The sequence below is a fragment of the Protopterus annectens genome, chromosome 12.part0 (genome assembly GCF_019279795.1).
Source record: "Protopterus annectens isolate FY-2018-M chromosome 12.part0, PAN1.0, whole genome shotgun sequence".
NCBI classification, from domain to species: domain Eukaryota; kingdom Metazoa; phylum Chordata; order Ceratodontiformes; family Protopteridae; genus Protopterus; species Protopterus annectens.
In genome coordinates, this window is record NC_056746.1 from 195,496,007 (window position 1) to 195,518,042 (window position 22,036).

At 41.9% G+C, this 22,036-nt stretch overlaps 1 protein-coding gene across 8 annotated transcripts in view; it reads right to left on the reverse strand.

Annotated features, from left to right (window-relative positions):
* The window catches only part of TNRC6A (trinucleotide repeat containing adaptor 6A), a 3,393,689-nt gene that overhangs the window by 1,236,494 nt on the left and 2,135,159 nt on the right, over nt 1-22,036 (reverse strand). For all 8 annotated transcript variants that reach the window (XM_044089241.1, XM_044089240.1, XM_044089239.1 and 5 more), the window contains 2 exons: nt 3,424-3,599; nt 3,169-3,249 (listed from right to left, as the gene is read on the reverse strand). In XM_044089241.1, coding sequence (XP_043945176.1) covers nt 3,169-3,249; nt 3,424-3,599 — 257 coding nt within the window. The remainder of the gene's footprint in view (nt 1-3,168; nt 3,250-3,423; nt 3,600-22,036) is intronic.

The window sequence follows — 22,036 nt, forward strand, 5'->3', positions numbered from 1 at the left end:
GGAGTTTTTGCATGTGCATTCTGGCTAGGGGCAGCATCGGGATGGTGGTTGGCATGAGGCCCAGGATCTGCAAGAATTCTCTTGCAGATATCTGATGAACCTGTAATAGGCTTTGGAAGTGAGTGGAGAGAGATGGAACTTTGCCCTGAGGGAGAAAAGCCCCATCAGGTATGCTCTGATCCTGCAGCCCTGAAAGATTTTGTCCTGCTCTGGGATTAAGGATGATTTTAGAAGGTTGAGGGCGAATCCCAATGTTTTAAGTAGGGAAGTGGTGAACCTCAGATGATTTTGAAGGGTGTCCTCTGTTTCTGCTAGAATGAGGAAGTTGTCTAGGTAAGGATAAATGTGGACACCTTTGGTTCTGCAGAAAGGTATGACTGGAGCTAGGCATTTTGTATATACCCTGGGTGTAGTAGACAAATCAAAGGGCAAGGCTGTAAACTGAAAATGAGAACAGGGCCCAATGAAACGCAAGAATGTTCTGTTGGAGGATTTTATGGGAATATGGAGATAAGCTTCCCTTAGCTCTAAAGTGGCCATAAAGGCCTAGGCTAAAATAATGGAAAAGGTGATTGAAGGGAGAACATTCTGAATGATGGAACTTTTAGAAAAAGGTTTAGAAAGGATAAATCTAATATTGGTTTCCAAGGGCCATCTTTTTTGGGGACCAGAAAAAATCTTGAGTTGAAGCCTTTTCCTTCCTGCCCTGGAGGGACAGGAACTATGGTTGCTAATCTCAGAAGGTCTTGCAGTTATGTGAGTGATGATGTGGAGATGATGTTTGGGGGGAAAAGGAATGCTCTTTGGAAGGGGGTTTTCCTTCCAAGAAAGGAAATATCCATTTTGTATGACTGCCAGTACTCAGCGGTCTGATGTGATGGATTTCCAAATGGGGAGACAGTGGGAGAAGTTGGCTGACAAGGGAAGACGGGCAAGGCAGTCAACGCATAGTTGGTTCCACTTCTATCTTGAAAAGGCCTTCTTTGGCTGGGTTGTGAGGCAAGTGGTCTGGAGGTTTGTCTCCTGGTTCCTCTCCTATGCCTGGAAGAAGAAGGAAGAGCAGAGGAGGGCAGAGCCTCCTGACAAAAGTAGTCTTAGCAGGATAATTCCTGTAGTACTTCGTGATGGGGGACACTAGTAAGTGCTTAATGTCCTGAAGCTCTTTACTTTTTTCCTGCAGGTTTTTGAAAAGGTCTTCAGATGGTTTACCAAACAGGAGGTTGTGGTCTAATGGGGCATCTAGGATTTTAGACTTCAAATCCTCTGGTAGGGGTTGGAGGCAAGAATATCTGTGCAGTACTGATGCAGAAGCAGTAGACATTGCAGAGGCCTCTGCTGCATCGTAACTTCATCTAATAGAATGTCTGGCTACCTGGGAAGCCAGGGATGGTTTACATGCTATCTCAGTTTTGGTGGGGCAGTCAGGGGTGGATGCCAAGAGAGTAGAGGCTTGTGAAACTAGGTCCAAGGCATATTTTGTCGTGTGGGTTTGGTAGTTGATCTCTCTGAAGACCAGGGTGAAGGAAGTGTAAACATTCTTTCCTATCCTGTCCATACTTTTGTTATCCTTATCAGTAGGCAGAAGAGATGCTGAAGGAATCAGTCTGCATTACTTATCAGGGGATACCGCAATTACAACAGGGTCTGCCAAGGGTGGCTTTACTAGGAAATGCTGTTTATCTGGAACTTTGCATAACCTGTCCATTATCTTAGGGGCCAGTGATTGAGAATCTGGGTTCTTTGATTCTGAGGTTTTAGGCAGTAGAATCCTCGTCGGTCGCCCGTTAACTGTTTCCTCCTCAACATTGTTAAGACCGACGTCAGGGCAACCTCCGTGGATGCACTGGCCATTATTTCCGAAGCAGCTTCCTTGAGGGGAGCCGAAGTAGACCGTTCTATCAAAAGTCCCTCAACCCCTAAATCGGAAGTTGGTGGGACGTCCGATGGTGGAGAGGCAGAGGCTATGAGCCTGGAAATCTTGGCCTTTTTCTGTGGTGGTTCCGTTGGAGCGGCCGATTCGGAATCCATCCTAAGAGCAAGATTTCTGAGCCTCTGGTTTTCTAAGTAAAAGTTAAGGGCGGCCAGATGGCTACGGAGGATCTTGGGTACAAAAGACAGACAAATGGTGCAAGCGGTATGGTCGTGCTCTTGGCCTAGACAAAAGATGCAGCGGTCATGCGTATCTTTATGTGGTATCTGGCACCTGCATTGGCATTTACCCTTCTTAGTTGATATCAGTTAACGGTAACTACAGCAAACCAAGCTCAAGCAAATAAAGGCAAAAATCCTCAACGGGGTACTTAACTTTAGAAGTCTTCAAGTAGAAGAGCAGGGTCATCAATGTGACACTGACTGCAGCTGAAGTGTTCTGAGGTCTGTGCGTGCAGACATCACATTTAAGGTCCCTGGTTTATGGCCCTACGTGTGACGTCCCACGCACCTACTGCACCCAAGCTTAAGCTTTTGTTTAGAAGCCGACGTTCGGGTTGCCTACGGCAGAGAATCCCACACTAAGAATACTGCAACACAGGAATAGAAGGACATCAAAAGATTTTTCCTTAATAGGATACTTACCTTTAATCACTCTGCCTCTGGCTTTGGACAGACCAATGTACTTGATGAAGGTTTACTGGGGTCAGACAGTAAGAAAGAACTGAGAAAATGGGGCTGGCTGATGACTCATATCCAGACATTCTGATTTCGGAGGGGACGGTTAATGCCACACTAGGAGAGGAAGTGCCAATACTTGCTATTCAGGATGGCCAAAGGCTTCCACAGCTGAAAATCCCTAGCAGTTATTACTGCAACAATAAAACAAAATGAGCAGTTATTACAGATGCATCAGCCTACCAAGAACAGTAATTCAGAGTTTGGTGCTTGTCAAAGCACATTACCCCACCACCACCAAGCTCAGCATTGTAAAGCCAGCTCTTGCAAGAAGCTCAAGGCTGTCTTGGGCAGAGATGTGGGGAATAAAACAGAAATTATCCACTCAAAATGACACTGTCTCAGCTGGCTTTCATCCTACTACAATCATATACATGAAACAGAAAAAGGAAACGTAAAGGACGACTGGTCAAGGAAGGACAATGCAAAATAAAAAATTTAGAATTTCTTTGTGACCAACTCCTCCCTTCTACTAAAGCAGTATAAAAAGAACATACTTACATTAAAACTGAGATTAGAAAACTGGTTCACAATAGCATTTGCCCAAGTATCCTCTTGTTTATTGCCACCTTTCAATGTGCCCTATAAAAAGAATAAAAAGTAAAACTAATGAGCATATTTAACCCACTATTACCCAATGCCATATTTTATTGGTCTAGCCTCTCATCACATGTAGTGGTTAAAAAAACTGACATAATTTAATGCATTAGATTCAACACTAACTGCAGCATAAACTTAAGTCTTTGAATAACCAACCTTTGAAGGCACTTTTTTCATGTAAGGTGTCCAGTTTAAAGAAGAGTGCATTTCTTGGGTAGAACTGCTGTTCCACACTCCAATCTCACGACCCTCTTCCTCTTCCCAACTCGGATGGCGAGTCTCTGATAATGACATTTCATCACCACACCAGCCATCTTGCATAGGTTTGGGTCCTAGACAAAATTTTACATTAAATGAAAGTTAGCAATGCCAGCTAAGCAAGTAATTTTTATCCATTCAAAGTTGTACGCACATTAAGATGTTCATCTGCACAATTCCCCATTCCAACAGGAAAGTGGACCCAAAAAGGATACAACTGGTTTGTTGAGTGGGCATCTAATTCTCACAATACTGACAGCAAAACTGGGGAAATCAGGGACTGAATCAGTGCAACCTCTAACAGCAGCGATAACCTTTATATTGCTCTCACTTCCTGGAAACACCAAATGTTACACAGCCTGCGACAGGCTCACTATATTCCATGCAAAACAAGTCATGCTGGTCACTCAGTACTTAATGTTTCCAATCTGACTCCAGACCAGACTCCTAGGTTTAAGTGCTATGCTAGAAAACTGGCAGCACAATCCTATCATCTTTAAGAGTTTTCTAGTCTACTCAATAAGAAAAGTTGCCTTTCAAGCTAAAATCCAAATGAATACTTGCACTGTTTAAAAACTGCTGCAAATAACTCAGTTCTGCGAATGCAAGGAAATTACACTACACATTCCAACACATGTACAAAGCTTCAAATACAAGTCATGAGAAAAGATGACTTGCAGAACATATGCAGGCACAAATTATTCAACAGTAATGACATTTACTGACCATGAATGATCAGATGGACAATACCCAGTTCCAATGGACTTCTGCCAGGCAAAATTTCCAAAACAGATACAATGACACTATCATTGGAATATGAATGGTAAATTTATGATAAATTATCACTTGAACAAAGACTAAAACAAGTAATACTAAGACAATTTTAGGACAAATTCTTATCTTAGAGGTATGAAATTTACTACACGAGCATTAGAATATTATCAAATGACAGCAGTAGCAAAAATAAAAAACAGCAAATGCAATGCTTCATATGAACAAGTTAATAAATTCATAACACTAAAAATGTCAGCCAGCTGAGTAGTGCACAGGGATAAAACCCTGATTATGTCACAAGTGGCAAGTCTGAGTAGTGGCTTTAAGTCTGTTGAGATGGATGGGAGTAGGCAGCCGTTAAAAGCTCGCCCATCCTGGGTAAAGGGATGCAACTTTGGCTTGCCACACAGGTGCTGCTTAACAGGAGCAGTGAGCTAGCCAAACAAGTGCTGCAAGCAGTGAATGGAAAAACAGCATGGGGAGAACCCTCGATAGATAGCAACTATGGGCCTAAAACAGCCACCAAGGGCATGGTTCCAGAGAGAAACGAGGTGCCCAGGACTAGCAAGGCTGCCCGTACCATACAGCTGGACTCAAACCATGGAGTGGAGAGCTACCAGTGGAGGTCTTGGGCAGGAACAAATGGACCTTAGGACTATTGTCTAGTACAGCCAGAACAAATGGGATAACTGGTAGAGAGGAATCATCTGACAAAGTCTTAGAGAGAGCAATAAAATGAAGGAAACATGAATGGGGCATTAGATAACTTTACACAACATTCCTATATGGGACAGTACAGACTGTAAATGATAACCTTTTGCCTTATCTGTACATTACCGTGACATGTCTAACCAATGTAGAGAAAGCCCTTCAGTATCTGCTTAAAATTATAACTGCTAAAAATTTGTATTAGCATAGGTGGGATCTTATGCTGAAGTTTATCAACAAAAGCAGGGCAACAAGCATCACTAAATCTGCTTCTGGATTTAGGAATAAATACAAGAATTATGCCATGAATTACACCATGAAGAACACTACCTGAAGAGCACAATTTAGAGGTGAACATGTTTCAAATGTAAGAGGGATAAATGCCAATTAAATTCGAGGCACTTCAGACTATGAAATGATAATACTAAAGAATTCTACAAAGATCCGAAGTTATCCAGATGTTGTACTGCAGCCTTATTCTACCTTTCAGTGCAGAAAATGTAAACTGGTGAAATGTGTGAAGAGAAACAAGTATAGACAGAGTGGAAAGAAGGAAGCCAAGCGGCTGAAGAAAGTTTTGGAGCTGTAATTATAGCCCAGTTTTTAATTGGTTGTAACTGCCACATTAACCATATAGGTGTTACTTAAGCAATCAAGCAGCTATTAGTTAATACAGTGTTTCAGAAGAAGCTCTGCAACCTTGTGGTAGGTTGCATTATATAACCCCTGTACAGGGAAGGTGGCACCGTGCACCACCCCCCACCCATACACACCCAACCTAGGGCTTTATTTACAAACTTTCTTGACTTTTTGTGGAACTGGTCTAAATCTAAATCTCTGCTTAATTAATACCATAGACTACATAAAAAAATTAATGAATATGAGTTCTCTAAATTAGCACGTGATGGATAGCTCTGCTAAAGATGAAATTAAAATTAAAAAAAAAAAATCAGGCTTATGATTCTTTCTGGTGAACAGCACAGGTTAATATTTACCATTATTCAGGTAAAAACCAATGGAGCAAAGCAAATACCTGTAAAGTACTGAAAATACACTACAGTTGTACAACTGAGAAAAGTTGATGGTACTAGCTGTAATACATAGTCTATTATACTAAGATGACATCACCACAGTGTTCCGCTCTTACACTAATAAAAGTACTGAAAAGTAAATAAATGGTCAGATACTGATGAAATATTGTACAGCATTTAAAAAGTGACTGAGGAGAAATTGTACTCCTACCTGACAAACTGAGTCCTACCTTGCAAGTACCCAAGGGACCATTTAAAGGCGATAAGGCAGTGATGGATGAGTGTATCAAAAATACTGGACAGAAAAATTATTATGGGAGTGAGATAGTTTAACACCAAACTGTTGGTTTCATCCATGATCAAAACACCAAACTGAGAACTGCAGTCAAGACTACATAAATAATGGAGAGACTGGTTATGTGCATGCTTAAAGGCAAAAAGACCGTAAGAATAAGCAAGATTCCTTCTTTGTGTAGTGACAGAATGTGAGATTATTCCACACTGTTGACACAGTCTTCTTCTATGTAAGAACACATTGTAAACTACACCACAGACAAACATCAGGTGGTAATTTGGGAATACTGATACAGCTACATACACCACCTGAGGTGGAAAACACAATGTTAAATGCTTGCCCTTTTAATGAAATCCAGTTAAAGCTACATGACAAAGTCCTGAAAGTGCAGTCAGCAATTTCATAAGTGCTGAGCTGTGAGAAGGTGTAGGTTATGACCAGGATTTAGGGGCTGGCTGATGGAATTACAAAACTTTTGGGCATTACAAACTACATTACATTACAGAGGCACAACAAACTAATGGGCACAATATTTTTTCATAAGGGGTGGCGTAAGCCACAAAACTTTGGGCTAGGCTTATAAATGCCTTAGGGCAGATAGCCTAGTATGAACCTATGAACCTATTAATAGCGCACTGCTTTTAGAAACTTAGAAAGTAACTTATTTTAACTAGAGAATAAAGAGAACAAACTCCTCATCCCGAAATAAGGCCTTTAGTTTAAAATGACAGTAAACTGACCAAAGGTGGTCCCCAAGAGAAATCACAGATAAGGTGAAAAGTAAACAAAAAAAAAGTTTTAAAAGTCAGATTTAATGTTTGTGTCAGGAGAAGGGCAAAATTAAAAATGTACAGCATCATTCAGAGATAAATGGTAGGGTCCCCTCTTTAAATATAAACAAGGGCAACTATAAAAACAAGGGCAATAACAAGCTGAAGTCCACTTTCTTCATGCTCCTACAGTAACAAAAATGATTCAAGATTTTATAATCACACTAGTGGTTGAGGTCAAACTATCCTTTAAGAACAGAGCTAATGTTACGTTTAACCACAGAACTAGTGCACAATTTGATTCCTCTGGTTAGCAGCACCAGTTGACTGACCTTCACTGTAGTTTTAAGCCTTTGTACTCTCAACTCATGCTCAACTCAAAAAAAAAAGACCAAACTACTACTTTTTCCCCCCAAAATCCCCCTCTCATGAGAGAACAAAATTTAAAGCCCTCTGTCTTGATAATACAACCAGTGAAGTCACTTCTCATAGCAAACTATTAGGGGTGATAGTGGACGATAATCTTACAATCGACCTGCACATATAAAATTGCATAAGAAAAACTCACCAAACATTAAGGATATTTTACAGAGCCAAAAACTCACCGACGCAACTAAAACTACATTTGCCACAACTTACCCCCTCCTATCCTTACTAACCTCCAGGCTTCACAAAATTAAAACTTGAACAATATTACAACAAAGTTACTAAATTTGCATCACATCCTCAGCAAATCTGCTAGGCACTGTCTATACTCGTGTAAGGCTGCTTAGGGTTACCACCTGTCCCACTTTGCGAGGGACAGTCCCTCTTTGGGCAGTTGTGTCCTGCAAAAAAATTGTAAAAATGGCAAATGTCCTGAGATTTTAGGGCAAAATTATTTCCTATATTTTATGTAATAGTTGCATAAAACAGTTATTCTTATCTGAAACACCTAAATGTTACAAGAAACAGAATAAGCAACTAAAATGCTACAAGAATAAGCTTTTATTTAGGCAAAAAAGTGAAGTTCTGTCCTTTGTACTGGCCATGGGTATGTTTTGGCCTGCAAAATCTGACGTTTGTACCAAAAATGTCCCACTTTGGGCATGTGAAAAGGTGGCGACCTTAGGCTGCTAAGGCCTGAAACTCCTTACCTGCATCCAGGTTTATACCCTCCCATTTTTCAAAACCACTCTGAAAGACTTCCTACCTAAAATCTGACTGTTCTTGCTCAAAACCAGGATACACTATACCCTCAAATGTGATCAAGTACCTTTTCATTCCTTATACCACCTTACTCTCCATTTTCCAATTCTCTTCCCTGACTTTCTCTCTAAATATACCATAAGGCCTGTTCTTCTCTCACTTCATACTGCAATTCCTATTTGTATTACACTAACTTACCTTTAATTTCGCTACTGTTTAAAATTTCTCTAATTAAATGATTGTCATATACCTTGTATCAATACTTAACCAATCTTTTCACATTATGTCTAATTTGTTATAATTATTTACACTGCAGATGTTTTTGTTTTAATTTTGAAAACTATAAAACTATTGTTCTTAAAATGTTTTAAAGTTGGAGCTTTTCTCCCCAGGCCACTACCGAAAATGGGCTTTTACCAGTCAGACTTTCCCAGTAATCAAATGGCAAAATTTTTTATTTATTTATTTAACACTTGTTTACTGGGAAAATCCAACTTGGAAAGAAGCCAAGTTTCAGCAGAGGCCCGGGGAGAAACACTCCAAACGTATGCCTTTGCAACAAGGGAGGAAACTGGAGCATCCAGATAAAACCTACATGGACGCAGGGAGGACATGCAGACCTCACACAGAAGGCACTCCAGCCAAGAATCGAACCGGAGAACCTCTTGCTGTGGGGCGACAACGCAACAGCTGAACCACTGCGCCACAAATGAATAAATAAGTACATGCAGCAGCAAATGGCCATAGAAGGATTTTTATCCCTTAAAGGTGCAACACCCCCCCCCCCAAGTGATGAATACTGACTGTCAGCAAAAAAAAAGCTTGCTTGAAATTACTTTTCTTAGGGTATTGTAGGAGATGCACTCTCCTTCAGACATCAAGATACAGACTGTATAAATAATTGGGTTGGTGTCATCTTCAGGTCGTTCTTGCTCAAATCTGATCTCAGGCACTCTTGTCAGGATATCTAAAGTACATCCTGTCCAGATTTGTCTCCGGACTGTACCAGGGAGAAATATAAAAATAGGATCTACCTACCGAGGGTGGAAGAATAAACTACAGTTGTGTACCTATCATAAATGTAGATGTTCGAGCATATTCACTGTTGCAGTCATTACACTTGGGTTATCCTGCTGGCAGGCTACCCGCAGTCAGCCTGAATTCCAAAGTCCTGGTGCGGTGTCGGTTGCTGTCGCCTCTTCCTTGACGTCAGTGCGCCAGGGGTATATAAGATGCCGTTGACGCCATTTTCTTCAGTTTTTCTTGCCCCAGATGTCAGGTGCCCCCAAGAAGGTAGGCAATACATTTTGCTTATAAAAAAAACATACAGTAAAATAAATAATACCTTCATCTACAAGCAAATACACCACATAGGTTGTATAGGATAGAGACGTATAGATAAGTCCCAGCAAAGAAAGGGGGATGGAGGGTGGGTAACCTGGACTGCAACAGTGAATACACTCGAACATCTACATATATGGTAGGTACACAACTGTACTATGTTCATTGTGTTTCACTGTTGCAGTCATTACACTTGGGTTGAATCCCAAAGCTGAGGTTGGGCGGCTGGGTCTAAATAGGATTAGAGTGGTTATGAGGCCCTGCAGAACTGCAGTGGCAAAGCCTGCTCTGGATTTAGAGTAAAGAGGTAAGTGATAGTGTTTGGTAAAGAGGTAAGTGATAGTGTTTGGTAAAAGTGTGCACTGAACTCCAAGTTGCAGCCTCCAAAATGTCCTCGGTTGGTACTGCTCTGAGAAAGGCTGCTGATGTGTCTGCTGCCCTAGTAGAATGTGGCCTAATATTCTTAGGCACTGATATGCCATGCTGTGTATAGCAGAAACGAATGCAGTGTCCTATCCATTTTGAAACAGTCTGCTTTGAAATAGCCTTTCCTTGTGATCCTGTAGCATATGCCACAAAAAGTTGCTCAGTTTTTCTGAAAGCTTTTGTTTTGTCCAAGTAAAAGTGTAGCTGCCTGTGTATGTCCAAAGAGTGCAAAAGCCTCTCCCCTTTATTCTGGGGAATTGGATAAAAAGTTGGCAAATGAATGGTTTGGTTAAGAGCCACACTGGATACTACCTTTGGCATAAATGTTGGGTTTGTCCTAAGAGAAAGCCTGGATGAAAAATAATAAATGGTTCCACTGCCATTAATGCCTGTAGCTCTGAAACTCTTCTTGCTGAAGTTATTGCTAGGAGCAGAGCAGTTTTCCATGAAAAGAATTTTATCTCAGCTGTATTGGCTGGCTCAAAAGGAGGCAGTGTGAGCTTTTCCAAGACAAAGTTGAAGTCCCATGTAGGTATCGGTGCTCTCCTTGGGGGTCTTATGTTTTTGGCCCCTCTGAGGTACTGTCTTAGCAGTCGATGTGAGAAAATAGGAGGTTCTGTATTGTAATGAGCTGAAATGGCAGAGGCATGGATCTTAATTGATGAAAAGGAAAGGCCTTTGTCCAGCATCTCAGTTAGGTATTGTAAAATCTGAGGAATATTTGGAACAAGCGGTTCAAGTCCTTGTGCCTGGTTCCAAGCACAGAATCTCTTCCATTTTTCTGCACAAGACTTCCTAGTGCTGGGTCTCCTGGCTTCCAAAATGACATCCATAACTGCTTTAGAGAGAGGTGTGTTCTGAATGGTTATATTATTCGCCATGCAGTCAGATTTTAAGGTTCTGAGTTGGCTGTGCAGGATCTGATTGTTTTGTTGGGTCAGAAGATGAGAAATTTGAGGTAAAGTCCAGACTGGGCCTTGAGACAAGCTGTTTAGATTGGGTACCAGTACTGGCGTGGCCAGTCTGGGACAATCAGAATCATTTTTGGCTTATCTTGTCTGACTTTTAGGAGTACCTTGGGGAGGACAGGCAGTGGTGGAAAGGCATAAGCTGTTAGGGTTTTCCAGCTGAATGATAGAGCATCCACCTTCCATGCTTGTGAGTGATAAGTCCTTGTGCAGAATCTCTGTAGTTGGCAGTTGTGAGGGGAGGCAAATAAATCTATGTCTGGCATCCCCACTTCCTTGTTATCATGCTGAAGACTTGTGGATCTAGTTTCCACTAGTGAGGGTCCATGACGTTTCTGCTTAGTTCGTCTGCCAGAGTATTTTTCTTTCCTGACAGGAATTGTGCCTGCAGATGTACTTGATAGGTCAGTGCTGTGCTCCACAAAGTCATGGCTTGCCTGCAGAGGGGGTAGGAATGTGCGCCCCCTTGCTTATGTACCACATGACAGTAGTATTGTCCGTCTTTAGCAATAGTTGTCCTGAATGTAGTAGATCCTTGAAGGCTGCCAGGGCATTCTGTACAGCTAGCATCTCTTTTTGATTGATATGAAGATGCATTTGGCCTGCGGGCCACGTGCCCTGAATACATTTTCCCGCCACGTGTGCCCCCCAGGCATAATCCGATGCATCTGTTAGTGTCTGCCTGGGTGTGGGTAAAGTGAAAGGCTGTCCCTTGTTGTGGTGACAGGCCAATGCCCACCATTGAAACTCTTGTTGGAGGCAGGGAATGAGAGTTATTATTGTTTCCAGGCTGTGGCAATTTTGAGTCCAAACACTTTTTAGATACCATTGTAGCTTCCTCATATGCAGTCTTGCATATGGAATTAGCAGGATGCAGGATGCCATGAAGCCCAAAGCCTGCAGAATTTTTCTTGCAGGTAGCTGGGTCTTTGTTGCCATCATCTGCAAGTAATGAGTCAGTTGCCTTTGTTTGTCTGGTGTGAGATAAGCCATCTGGGCAGTTGTATTTAAGCTTACACCCAGGAATATTATCTCTTGAGAGGGCACTAGTTTTGATTTCTTTTCATTTACTGTGTACCCTAGGCAAATTAGTAATCTTCTTACAAACGCCAGATGCTTTAGTAGAATGTCCTTGCTCTCTGCTTGAATTAGGCAGTCGTCCAAGTAGGGATATATTTGAATTCCTTTTTGTCTGCAAAATGCAATTACTGGTGCCAGGCATTTTGTGAAGACCCTGGGCGCAGTAGATAAGCCAAAGGGCAGTGCAGAGAATTGGTAATGCATTGAGCCAGCTATGAATCTGAGGTATCTTCTGCAAGACTGTCCGACTGGGACATGCAGGTATACCTCTGAGGTCCAAGGTAACTAGCCAAGCCTTCTTGCCCAGCATGGGTAGAAGTTGCAGCAGTGTCAACATTTTGAATTTTGGAACGTCCAGGAAAGTATTTAGAGTAGACAGGTCCAGTATTGGTCTCCAGGCTTTGGCCTTTCTGGGTACCAAGAAAAGTCTTGAGTAAAATCCTTGCCCCTGCTCTTGCTGTGGTACTTTTTGAATAGCCTTCATGTCCATGAGAGGAGAAAATTGTTTTTGTGCCTTTGCCCATTGATTGTGTGGCAGGTCTGGCATACCTTTTGGTCTTGGTAGGGTGTGAAAGTGGAACCTGTAAGCCTGAGAAACAATATTCAGTACCCATTTGTCCTGGGTGATCATGTGCCAATTTTGTGAGAAAAGTGCTAGTTTTCCCCCTAAGGGTGCTGCCAAAAGGTAAGTGCTTGGCATTGGTAGAAGAAAGTCATTGAGACGGTTTTCTATAAGGTTCTGATTTGTCTTCTCCGCCTTTGGGGGCTGAAGCACCCCATTGTTTAGGTCTGTATGAGCCTTGGGGCTGAGATCTGCCTCTTGGGCATCTGTCTCTGCCTCTTTGTGGCCTGTCTGACACTGGAAAGGACCAATTTTTTGAAGGCCAGTTCCTGCTAAATCTGTGTGGCTGAACCTGTAAGAAATTCTTTACTGTCTGCATTGATTTTGCTTTATCCTCCATTTTCTTTAACACCTCTTCTGCCTTAACCCCAAACAAAGTATCATGCTGTGATGGAGCATCCAATAATTTTGCTTCAACATGATCAGGTAAACTCTGTTTCTTTAACCAAGCATGCCTTCGAATGACAGAACATGTAACCACGGCTCTGCAAGAAGCCTCTAATGAATCAAAACCACATTGCAAAGTACGCTTTCCCACTTGTTCAGCTGCATGCAATAAATCCTGCATTTCCTTGTTTTCAGGACATTAACAGCTTGTAAGCATTTTCTGTTTTAGCAGAGACATTAGGTATTGCTGATATTTAAGCAAGTGAAATTGGCAGTTTAAAGTCCTAATAGCTAAAGTAGCAGATGTGTAAACTCCCCCCCCCCCCCATCTGTCCAGTGCTCTAGAATCCCTATCAGAGGGAACAAGGTTTTTTGTAGTGGAAGCCTTCACCCCTTTGGGACCCTGAGAAATTGTTTCTGGATCAGCAGCAGGGTTTTTATAAAGAAATTTATGGGAATCTGGAACCCTGTAGTACCTGTCTGGCTTACTGGTGCAGGGGGTAAAGAATCAGGTGACAAACTGGATTCAGAAAATACATAATCAACAATATCAAGCACAGGGGGATATAGCAAGGGGCCTGTGATGAGGCAATAAAAGAAAATCTGAGCCTTTTCTTGGATTCTGAATAATCCTGGCTCTCCCAATGGAAATGCTCCCTCATGGTGTGCAGGGTTTCCCCAAAAGAGTAGTCCTCAGGAGGAGAGGCTGAAGGAATAGATTCTTCAGCATCAGAATTCTCATAGGGAGGAAGAGAATATCCCTGTTCTGAAGAGGAATCAGAAGAAATAGAAACCTGATCAGAGGAGTCATAGTCAGCATCTTGCCTAGGCCTTTTAATCAGGAGGGGGATGGGAACCCCTGATCAAAGTAATTAGGTCCTCGGCCATTTTAAGCATCTGTTTCTTTGGCATGGATGACTGTCCAGGAGAACGCTGTACTTGTTTCTTTGTCTTTAAAGGCGTTTTAGACTTTGCCTTGGCTGCTGAAGTGGTCTTGATAGTAAGCTGTGTAGGTCTGAAAACACCCTCAGAAACCAATGCCTGCTCAGCGGCTCCGGATCCATCTGAGGGAATAGTTTCCGTAGGCCCAATACCTTGAGTTTCCAAAGGCCTAGTTGTCTCCACATGGGAATCGGAGGTGGCCTGTGCCTCTGAGGTAGCGTGTATCAGGGGCTGCGAAAGCGCCTCACTGAGAACCGGCGACTGGCCTAGAAGAGGCTTCATTGTCTGTTTTGGACCTCGGATGCCTGTCCTTTTCTTTGTCCTTGCGCTTTTTATGAACTCCGGTCGTTGGTTGTTCCGACGGCATTATATAGTTAAACCTTCAACCAAAGTAATGTAAAGCAAAGTTGAACTGACGCTTAATAGTGCGTTGGTTGAATCTAGCACAAAACCGACAATTAGCAACGTCGTGGTCAGGGTCTAGGCAAGGAATACAGTAAGAATGAAAATCCTTATGAGGTATTTGCTTCCCACAAGAAATACAATTGTTAAGTTTTACTGACATCGGCCTGGAGCAAGAAAAAGTTTCCCCAATGGGGTACTTAGCTTTATTGAAAACTTCGGATCTGAAATTCAATTTCGAAAATCTCAGGAGTTGGTCAACCGGCACTTGCGAAATGCTTTTGCTTCGGGCACCGCGCGGCAAGAAAGACTGAAGAAAATGGCGTCTGCTGCATCTTATATACCCCTGGCGCATTGATGTCAGGAAAGAGGCGACAGCAACCGACGCCGGACCAGGACTTTGGAATTCAGGCCAACTGCGGGTAGCCTGCCAGCAGTCTAACCCAAGTGTAATGACTGCAACAGTGAAACACGAACATCAAGAGAAGGATAAGGGAACCTAATCATAGGTCCACCAAAGATGTGGGTTGGAGGGAGGAATATGTTTTTTATAGTTTACTGTTAGAGTAGTGCCTCTTAGAAAGATTCTCACAGCTACAAAGAGTTGGGAGGTCAAGCAGTACCTAGTTGGGAAATCAACCCCTGGAAGATGCCTGAAGTAAATCCTGACTAGGCCCTAAACATACATCCTTGGACACAGTCCCTAGAATGCAATATATGGCAAAGGTGTGAACAGAGGTCCAAGTTGCTTCCTCTACTATATTCTGGATAGAACCCCACCCCAACCCAAAAAGGCTGCAGTAGCAACAGTCCTAAAGGAATGTACACTGGCACATCTGGGTGTTGGCTTCCCATGATAGTGACTGCAAATGAAAATACAGTTTACATTCCACTTTGAGTTATTTTTTTCTCACGTTTCCTTTCTTTCCTTTTAGCAGAGGACATAAAAAGCTGTTTTGACTTACTGTAGGATTTTGTTTTCTTCAAGTAAAACCTAAGCTGCCTATTAGGGTTGCCACCTTGCGCAGTGGCTAAAATTGGAGTAAGACCACACCCCTCACACCACCCGTAACCCCACCTATTCCCACCCCCTCTCCCATGCACGCTCTATGCATTTTGTGATGTCCCTATGACATAAGCTGACAGGAACGCCCTCTTTTCCATTCCTGATGCCTGCTTTCTGCTGATTTACTATGCTTTTCTGTTACAATTAAAAAAAAAAAAAAACCACACACGCACAGTAAATCAGCCAATTTAGCAAACTCCAACAGTCTATTTCCTTTTCTGAAACAGAATACTGGAGTTTGATTGTCTGGTAGTCCACAAAACACTGTTTAATCTGATTTCCGGATAGTCCAGAAAAAAATATTGGTGGTGGCAAACTGCCTACTGCATATGTACAATCAAGGAGTGTAGCAGCCTCCCACCGTTATTCTGTGAAAATGGGAAAAAGACAGGAAGATCTACAGCCCTCTTTTTTTTTTTTTTTTTTTTTTTTGCTCTTGTTTACCAAGTTTGTTCAACTGGGTTTAGTAAAAAAAAAAAACATCTTCAATGAAGGCCTGGGGAGAAAAGCTCCAAAATATTACAAATGTTTTAAACAGACATTTAGTAATATACATGAACATACATTAAGTACTACACAAACATTTTCTAATTACATTCATATGAAAAGAAGAGCAACTATTACAGTATAATAAATACGTACGTATTAGTAGATGTTGAACACTGGGCATGTGAAGAGGCATACTACTGGGTTTGTCAGATAACAGATCATGTGATTAATGCTTATCAATTCAAAGAAATGGAGGTAAGGGAAGGAACTACGTAGGGCAGAAAATGTTAATACTGTAGTTAAGAAGTGGGGGTATAAAGCAGGTTCATAGGTTCATACTAGGCTATCTGCCCAAGGGCATTTATAAGCCTAGCCCATAGTTATGTGGCTTTCGCCACCCCTTTAGTTTGAATAAAAACTATGCCTATCATTTTTCTGTGCCTCTGTCAAGCAGTGACACTGAAGTAATCCCTGGGGTATATCTGCGATCTCCCATCCATTGGTCAAGATTCCTCTTGAACAAGGCCAGCGAGGTGCTCTGCCTCACATGTACCGGGATTTTGTTCCACAGCATAGGGAGTCTCTGGGTGATGAATCTGTCCCTCCAGCACGTTCTATTTATAACCGTGTCAAGGTTTAAGTCTCCTGCCCTTGTGGTTCTGAGGGATCTAGATTTTTGAGGTGAAGCATATTCATCAAATCTGGGTTTGACATGGCCTTATATGTCAGGCACAGGTCACCTCTGAGCAAGCGGTATGAGACTGAATAAAGCTGGAGTTCTTTCAGTCGGGCAGCATAAGACATATTTTGAGACCCTTTATCCTTTTGGTGAGGAACTTTTGGGGCCTTTCAAGCTGCATCAGGTGTCTGGTCAGATACATTCGAGCGGGGCATTGTACTCAATCATAGGTCTAATGAGTGATGAGTACAGGGGACGATGACCTCCTTGATCTAGATGTGAATCCCTTCATGATCAGGTGGGCGATATAGAAGGTTTTCCTAACTACTTTAGCAACATGAGTGTCAAGCGAAGACTACTGTCAACTTGGGTCCCCAGATCCCTGATGACTTTTCTGTGCTCAGTGGATTGTCACCTATATGGTAGCTAGGGGTAACCTTGTTTTTTCCGAAGGGTATGACTATGCATTTTTTGGCGTTTAACTTCAGGCCATGGCTCTGGCACCAGTTATCCGTTTCTGTGAGGCCCTTCTGGAGGATATCTGTGTCAGATGTGTTTTCGACTATGGCGCCCAGTTTGCAGTCATCTGCAAACTTTGTCAGCCATAACCCTCCTGTGTTTGCTTGTACTTCAGAAAAGTAGATGCCGAACAAGAGTGGACCCAGGACTGAGCCCTGTGGGACACCACTTGTGACAGGCTTTGAGCCATGGCTCCAGGTTCAGAAAATTATATGTACGGTGGATATAAAAAACTGTACACACCCCTGTTAAAATGCCAGGTTTTTGTGATGTAAAAAAATTAGACCACAATAAATAATTTTCAATTGGAAAAACAAACAAATATGTTAGGGAAAAAATAAAAAACGTACAAGCTGGTTGCATAAGTATGCACACTCAAACTAATACTTTGTTAAAGCTCCTTTTGATTTAATTACAACATTCAGTCTTCTTGGGTACACACCTGCCATCAATTAAAGAGACTAACTCCAAATAAAGTTCAGCTGTCCTAGGATTTTCCTGACATTTACTCAGTTGCCTGCTACAGCAAAAGCCATGGTTCGCAAAGAGCTTACAAAGCATCAAAGGGATCTCATTGTTGAAAAGTATCAGGCAGGAGAAGGGTACAAAACAATGTCCACAGCATCAGATATACCACTGAACATAGTGAAGACAGTCATCAAAAAGTGGAAAAAATACGGGACAACAGTGACGTTGCAAAGAACTGGATGCCCTTCCAAAATTGATGAAAAGACATGACGAATGCTGGTCAGGGAGGCTTCCAAGAGACCTACAGCAGCACTGATGGAGCTGCAGGAATTTCTGGCAAGTACTGGTTGTGTACTACATCTGACAACAATCTCCCGTATTCTCTGTATGCCTTTTCTGACACAGAAAAACATCCAGGCTTGGCTAAAATTTGCAAAAAGAATACATCAAGTCTCCCAAAAGCATGTGGGAAAATGTGTTATGGTCTGATGAGACCAAGGTTGAACTTTTTGGTCACAATTCCAAAAGGTACATTTGGCACAAAAACAGCACTTTGCATCACAAAAAGAACACTATCCTCACAGTGAAGCATGGTGGTATGGCAGTATCATGCTTTGGGGTTGCTTTTCTTCAGCTGGAACTGGGGCTTTAGTCAAGGTGGAGGGAATTATGAACAGTTCCAAATACCAGTCACTTTTGGCCCAAAACCTTCAGGCTAGAAAGCTGAAGATGAAGAGAAATTTCACCTTTCAACATGACAATAACCCCAAGCATACATCCAAATCAACAAAAGAATGGCTTCACCAGAAGAAAATTAAAGTTTTGGAATGGCCCAGCCAGAACCCAAACCTAAACCCAACAGAAAATCTGTGGGGTGACCTGAAGAGGGCTGTGCACAAGATATACCCTTGCAATTTGACAGATATGGAGCGCTTTTGTAAAGAAGAGTGGGCAAATATTGCCAAGTCAAGATGTGCCATGCTACTCCAACTCCAACTCAAGAAGACTGAATGCTGTAATTAAATCAAAAGGTGCTTCAACAAAGTATTAGTTTAACGGTGTGCACACTTATGCAACCAGCTTATTGCACATTTTTTATTTTTTATATTTTTCCCCTAACAGATTTGTTTTGAAATTGAATAGTACAGGCTATAGGTCACATTAAAGGTGGGAAAAAGTTTTGACATTATTTATTGTGGTCTCATAAGGTTTATGTTGGAAGTATACAGGTGGGGGTGAACAGCGTCACAAAACAATGTACACAGCTGGAAGATACTTAGTAAAGCTATTCAGGAACTGTTGAAGAATGGCTGTGGGACACAGGATTCTAAAATGAATATGCATGCAATCCGAAATGCCTGACTGAGGGATGGCTCAGACATCACCTTTGACATGAAGGAATGGTTACTGCAAAAGGTAAACCCTGTCTGTGAAAAATCAGGAAACGTTCCTTACACATCAAAGCATGCAAGCCAAAAATATATCTGGCATACACTAGTGCCACAAGTAATGTGGTCTTCTATGTAAGCATCTCAATAATGGCCAACACAGACAACTCAAAGGTAGTGGTGGGGGATGTAAGCTTTACTAATACAAAGTTAAGATCCCAAATGGGTGCTGGCTCTTTTTTGGGTGTTTCAAGTGCAGAACCCCTTTTGGGAACTGTTTCATGGCTGAATGATAATAGATGATGGGTGGCGGGCCAGTGGCAGACAAGATGAAATGGCTAAACATGCATTTTAAAAGAAGCACAAGACAAACATTTGCATGAAGAGCAGAAAGGTAAAGGAGGACCAACGACAACCTAGCCTGAAGTGGTTCCTGTCCTCTGTTAAGACACCAGTTACAAAACAGTGTCCATGTAGAAATGTAGGATTTCCTGGTATTAGGTCTTTTAATCTCTCTTAGAATAAAGCAAAACATGTCTGAAAACAGATGTCTGGAAATGATGAGTATTAAATCATCCACTCAGTTTCAATGTGCTTAAGGGAGTGTGGGGTGGGGTGGGGGGGAATGGACCCCTTGATCTGGGTGAACAGATTCACCTGTAGTGGCGGCACCCATCTTTTGTTTTTTTCGCATCATGCAGAAAAGTAGCAAAAACCAGTACTGACCAGGCCAGAGGGGAGTTACTAGAAACATCCTTGATTTGTCCTCCCTGAATTTATAAAATAGTATGGATATGATGAGAAGAGGAGGAAGACAAACAGACCTGTCCATCAGAAGGTGGCATTCTTTCCCCCATGTTCCACTTGGAGCAGCTCCCATGAAGAACTTTTCACAGCTGCTTGTTCCGTAATGAAGAAAAAAGGTCTACTACTGGTTCTAGGAACACCTCTCCTTTTATCATTCACTCGTTTGGGTCCACAGTGGTCAGTAAGTCTGCTTGGATGTTTTCCTGCTGTGGAAAGCACTGGGCCAGGACAACAACATCCATCTCTTACACTGGTTTTCAGACTTTCATGGACAGCCTGCACAGAAGGAATGAGTGGATGCCTCAGAACAACTTATGTACCACACCACTGCAGTGGTATCTGTACTTATAATTTGGAGGCCTATGTAGGTTTTGAATGCTGAGTCTTCAGTAGTCATAGTTTCTTTTTTCTTAGCAGTCTCTTTTCTCAAATGTCTTGGGCCTTTTTCTCCTCTGACTATGCATGCCAAAGAACAGGAGGCATTTTATATATGGACCCAAGGTCTTGGTTTCTATCCACAAAAAAATCTCCCTCTCTGCATAAGGTTTATATAGAATTCTGGTGCTGGCACCAGTTGCTCTTCACATACCACTGAAGTTTCTTCATGTGGAGTCTAGCGAGCAAGACCATCATGATACAGGATGTTATGTATTCTAGTAACCCTTTTGTTCTGCAACTTTTTGGAACTACAGGGACAAGTATGGGAATGTTTCTGATGAAGGCATGCTTTCTAATCCTTGAAGTGCAGATATGCTACCAGAAAGGTAACCCTGGTGAAGGGTACTGCTTGTGAATTTTTTTTTTTTTTGAAGATGCAAGGAAAGACTTAACTATGGACTGCTTTTCCAAAGTATCTGTAGGGATGTTGCCATTTCCTGAAGAGATGATGCCTAGATCAGGCATTTATCTATGTACGAGTAAACATGGACACCCTTTGTCTTGCAAAAAGCAACTACTAGAGCCAGCTTAGTGGTACACCAGCCAGAGAACATGGCAAAAAACTGGAAGTCAGAGCTGCCTGCCCTAAGCATATGAACCATCTTGTGTTCCTGGGTTGTGTGTAGATAAGAACTCTTTAGATATTGAATAACTACAGCATCTTTTTTTTGAAGGATCACAGAAAGGAGTTTTTTGAAGGATAAACATTCTAAATTTTGATGTGAGCAAGAATTTTAGTGTAGACATATTGACAGTCTGTCTCCAAGACCCTACATTCTTGTTACCAGAAAGTCTATAGTAGAAAATGGGCTTTCTCTTTTGTAAAAAGGAATATAGAGCCCTGAGCCAGAGGGTTCTGCACTTGAGCTAAGACAGTTTTAGTTGACATTTTGGGGAATACCATGAAATCTTGTTTTGGGTACAAAATGTAAGGTGTAATCTAACCTTATGAGATCTACTACCTACTTTGTACTGTGTTCTTTGAAGTCAATGAGGGAAGAACACGGACAACCTTGTTTTCCTTATCCTTTCTGGAGGTTGTGGTATGTGTGTTGGGGGGACTAAGGCAGGCAAGGCAGCTGCCGGACGGATCAACCCAGATGCCTCCAGAGAGGTAGATGCCAGAAGGGGCTGTGAAAGCCCATCACCTCCTTTGATGATCTTGACTCAAGATGGCTATCTGAACATTGAGAATATAATTGGTTTCTTTAGAACCTTTTTTAAAGGGGGGGGGCTTCTGCTTCCTCTTCTAGGAATTGGAATGTTCTGATTACAGACCCTTTTACTAAAACCATAGTGGGTGAATTTCCTAGGTTTAGTTACAGAGCATCTCATAACTTAAAAGAACTTCTCTGCTTAGAAAGAACTATACTAAGCAGAAAAGAAGATTGTGACAAGTTTGGCTCTTTTCCTTGTGGTTGTTGTTCCATGTGTCCTTATATATCTAAACACATCAGTTTATTACATCCAGAAGGCTTATTTAACTTTATTCCTAGATTTTTCAGTGATTGCAATAGCAGTAACTTGGTCTATTTAGCTACATGTGACCACTGCGATGCATTCCATGTAGGGTTAACCAAAAGGCGGCTTCGTGATAGGGTTTATAACCATTGTTATGATATCAGAAAGGGACACGAATGTAATGCTTTAGCCAAACATATTATTGAACATAATTCTCATAAGTTCAGCTTTAAAGTTTTAGAGAAATAAAAATCCTTGCATG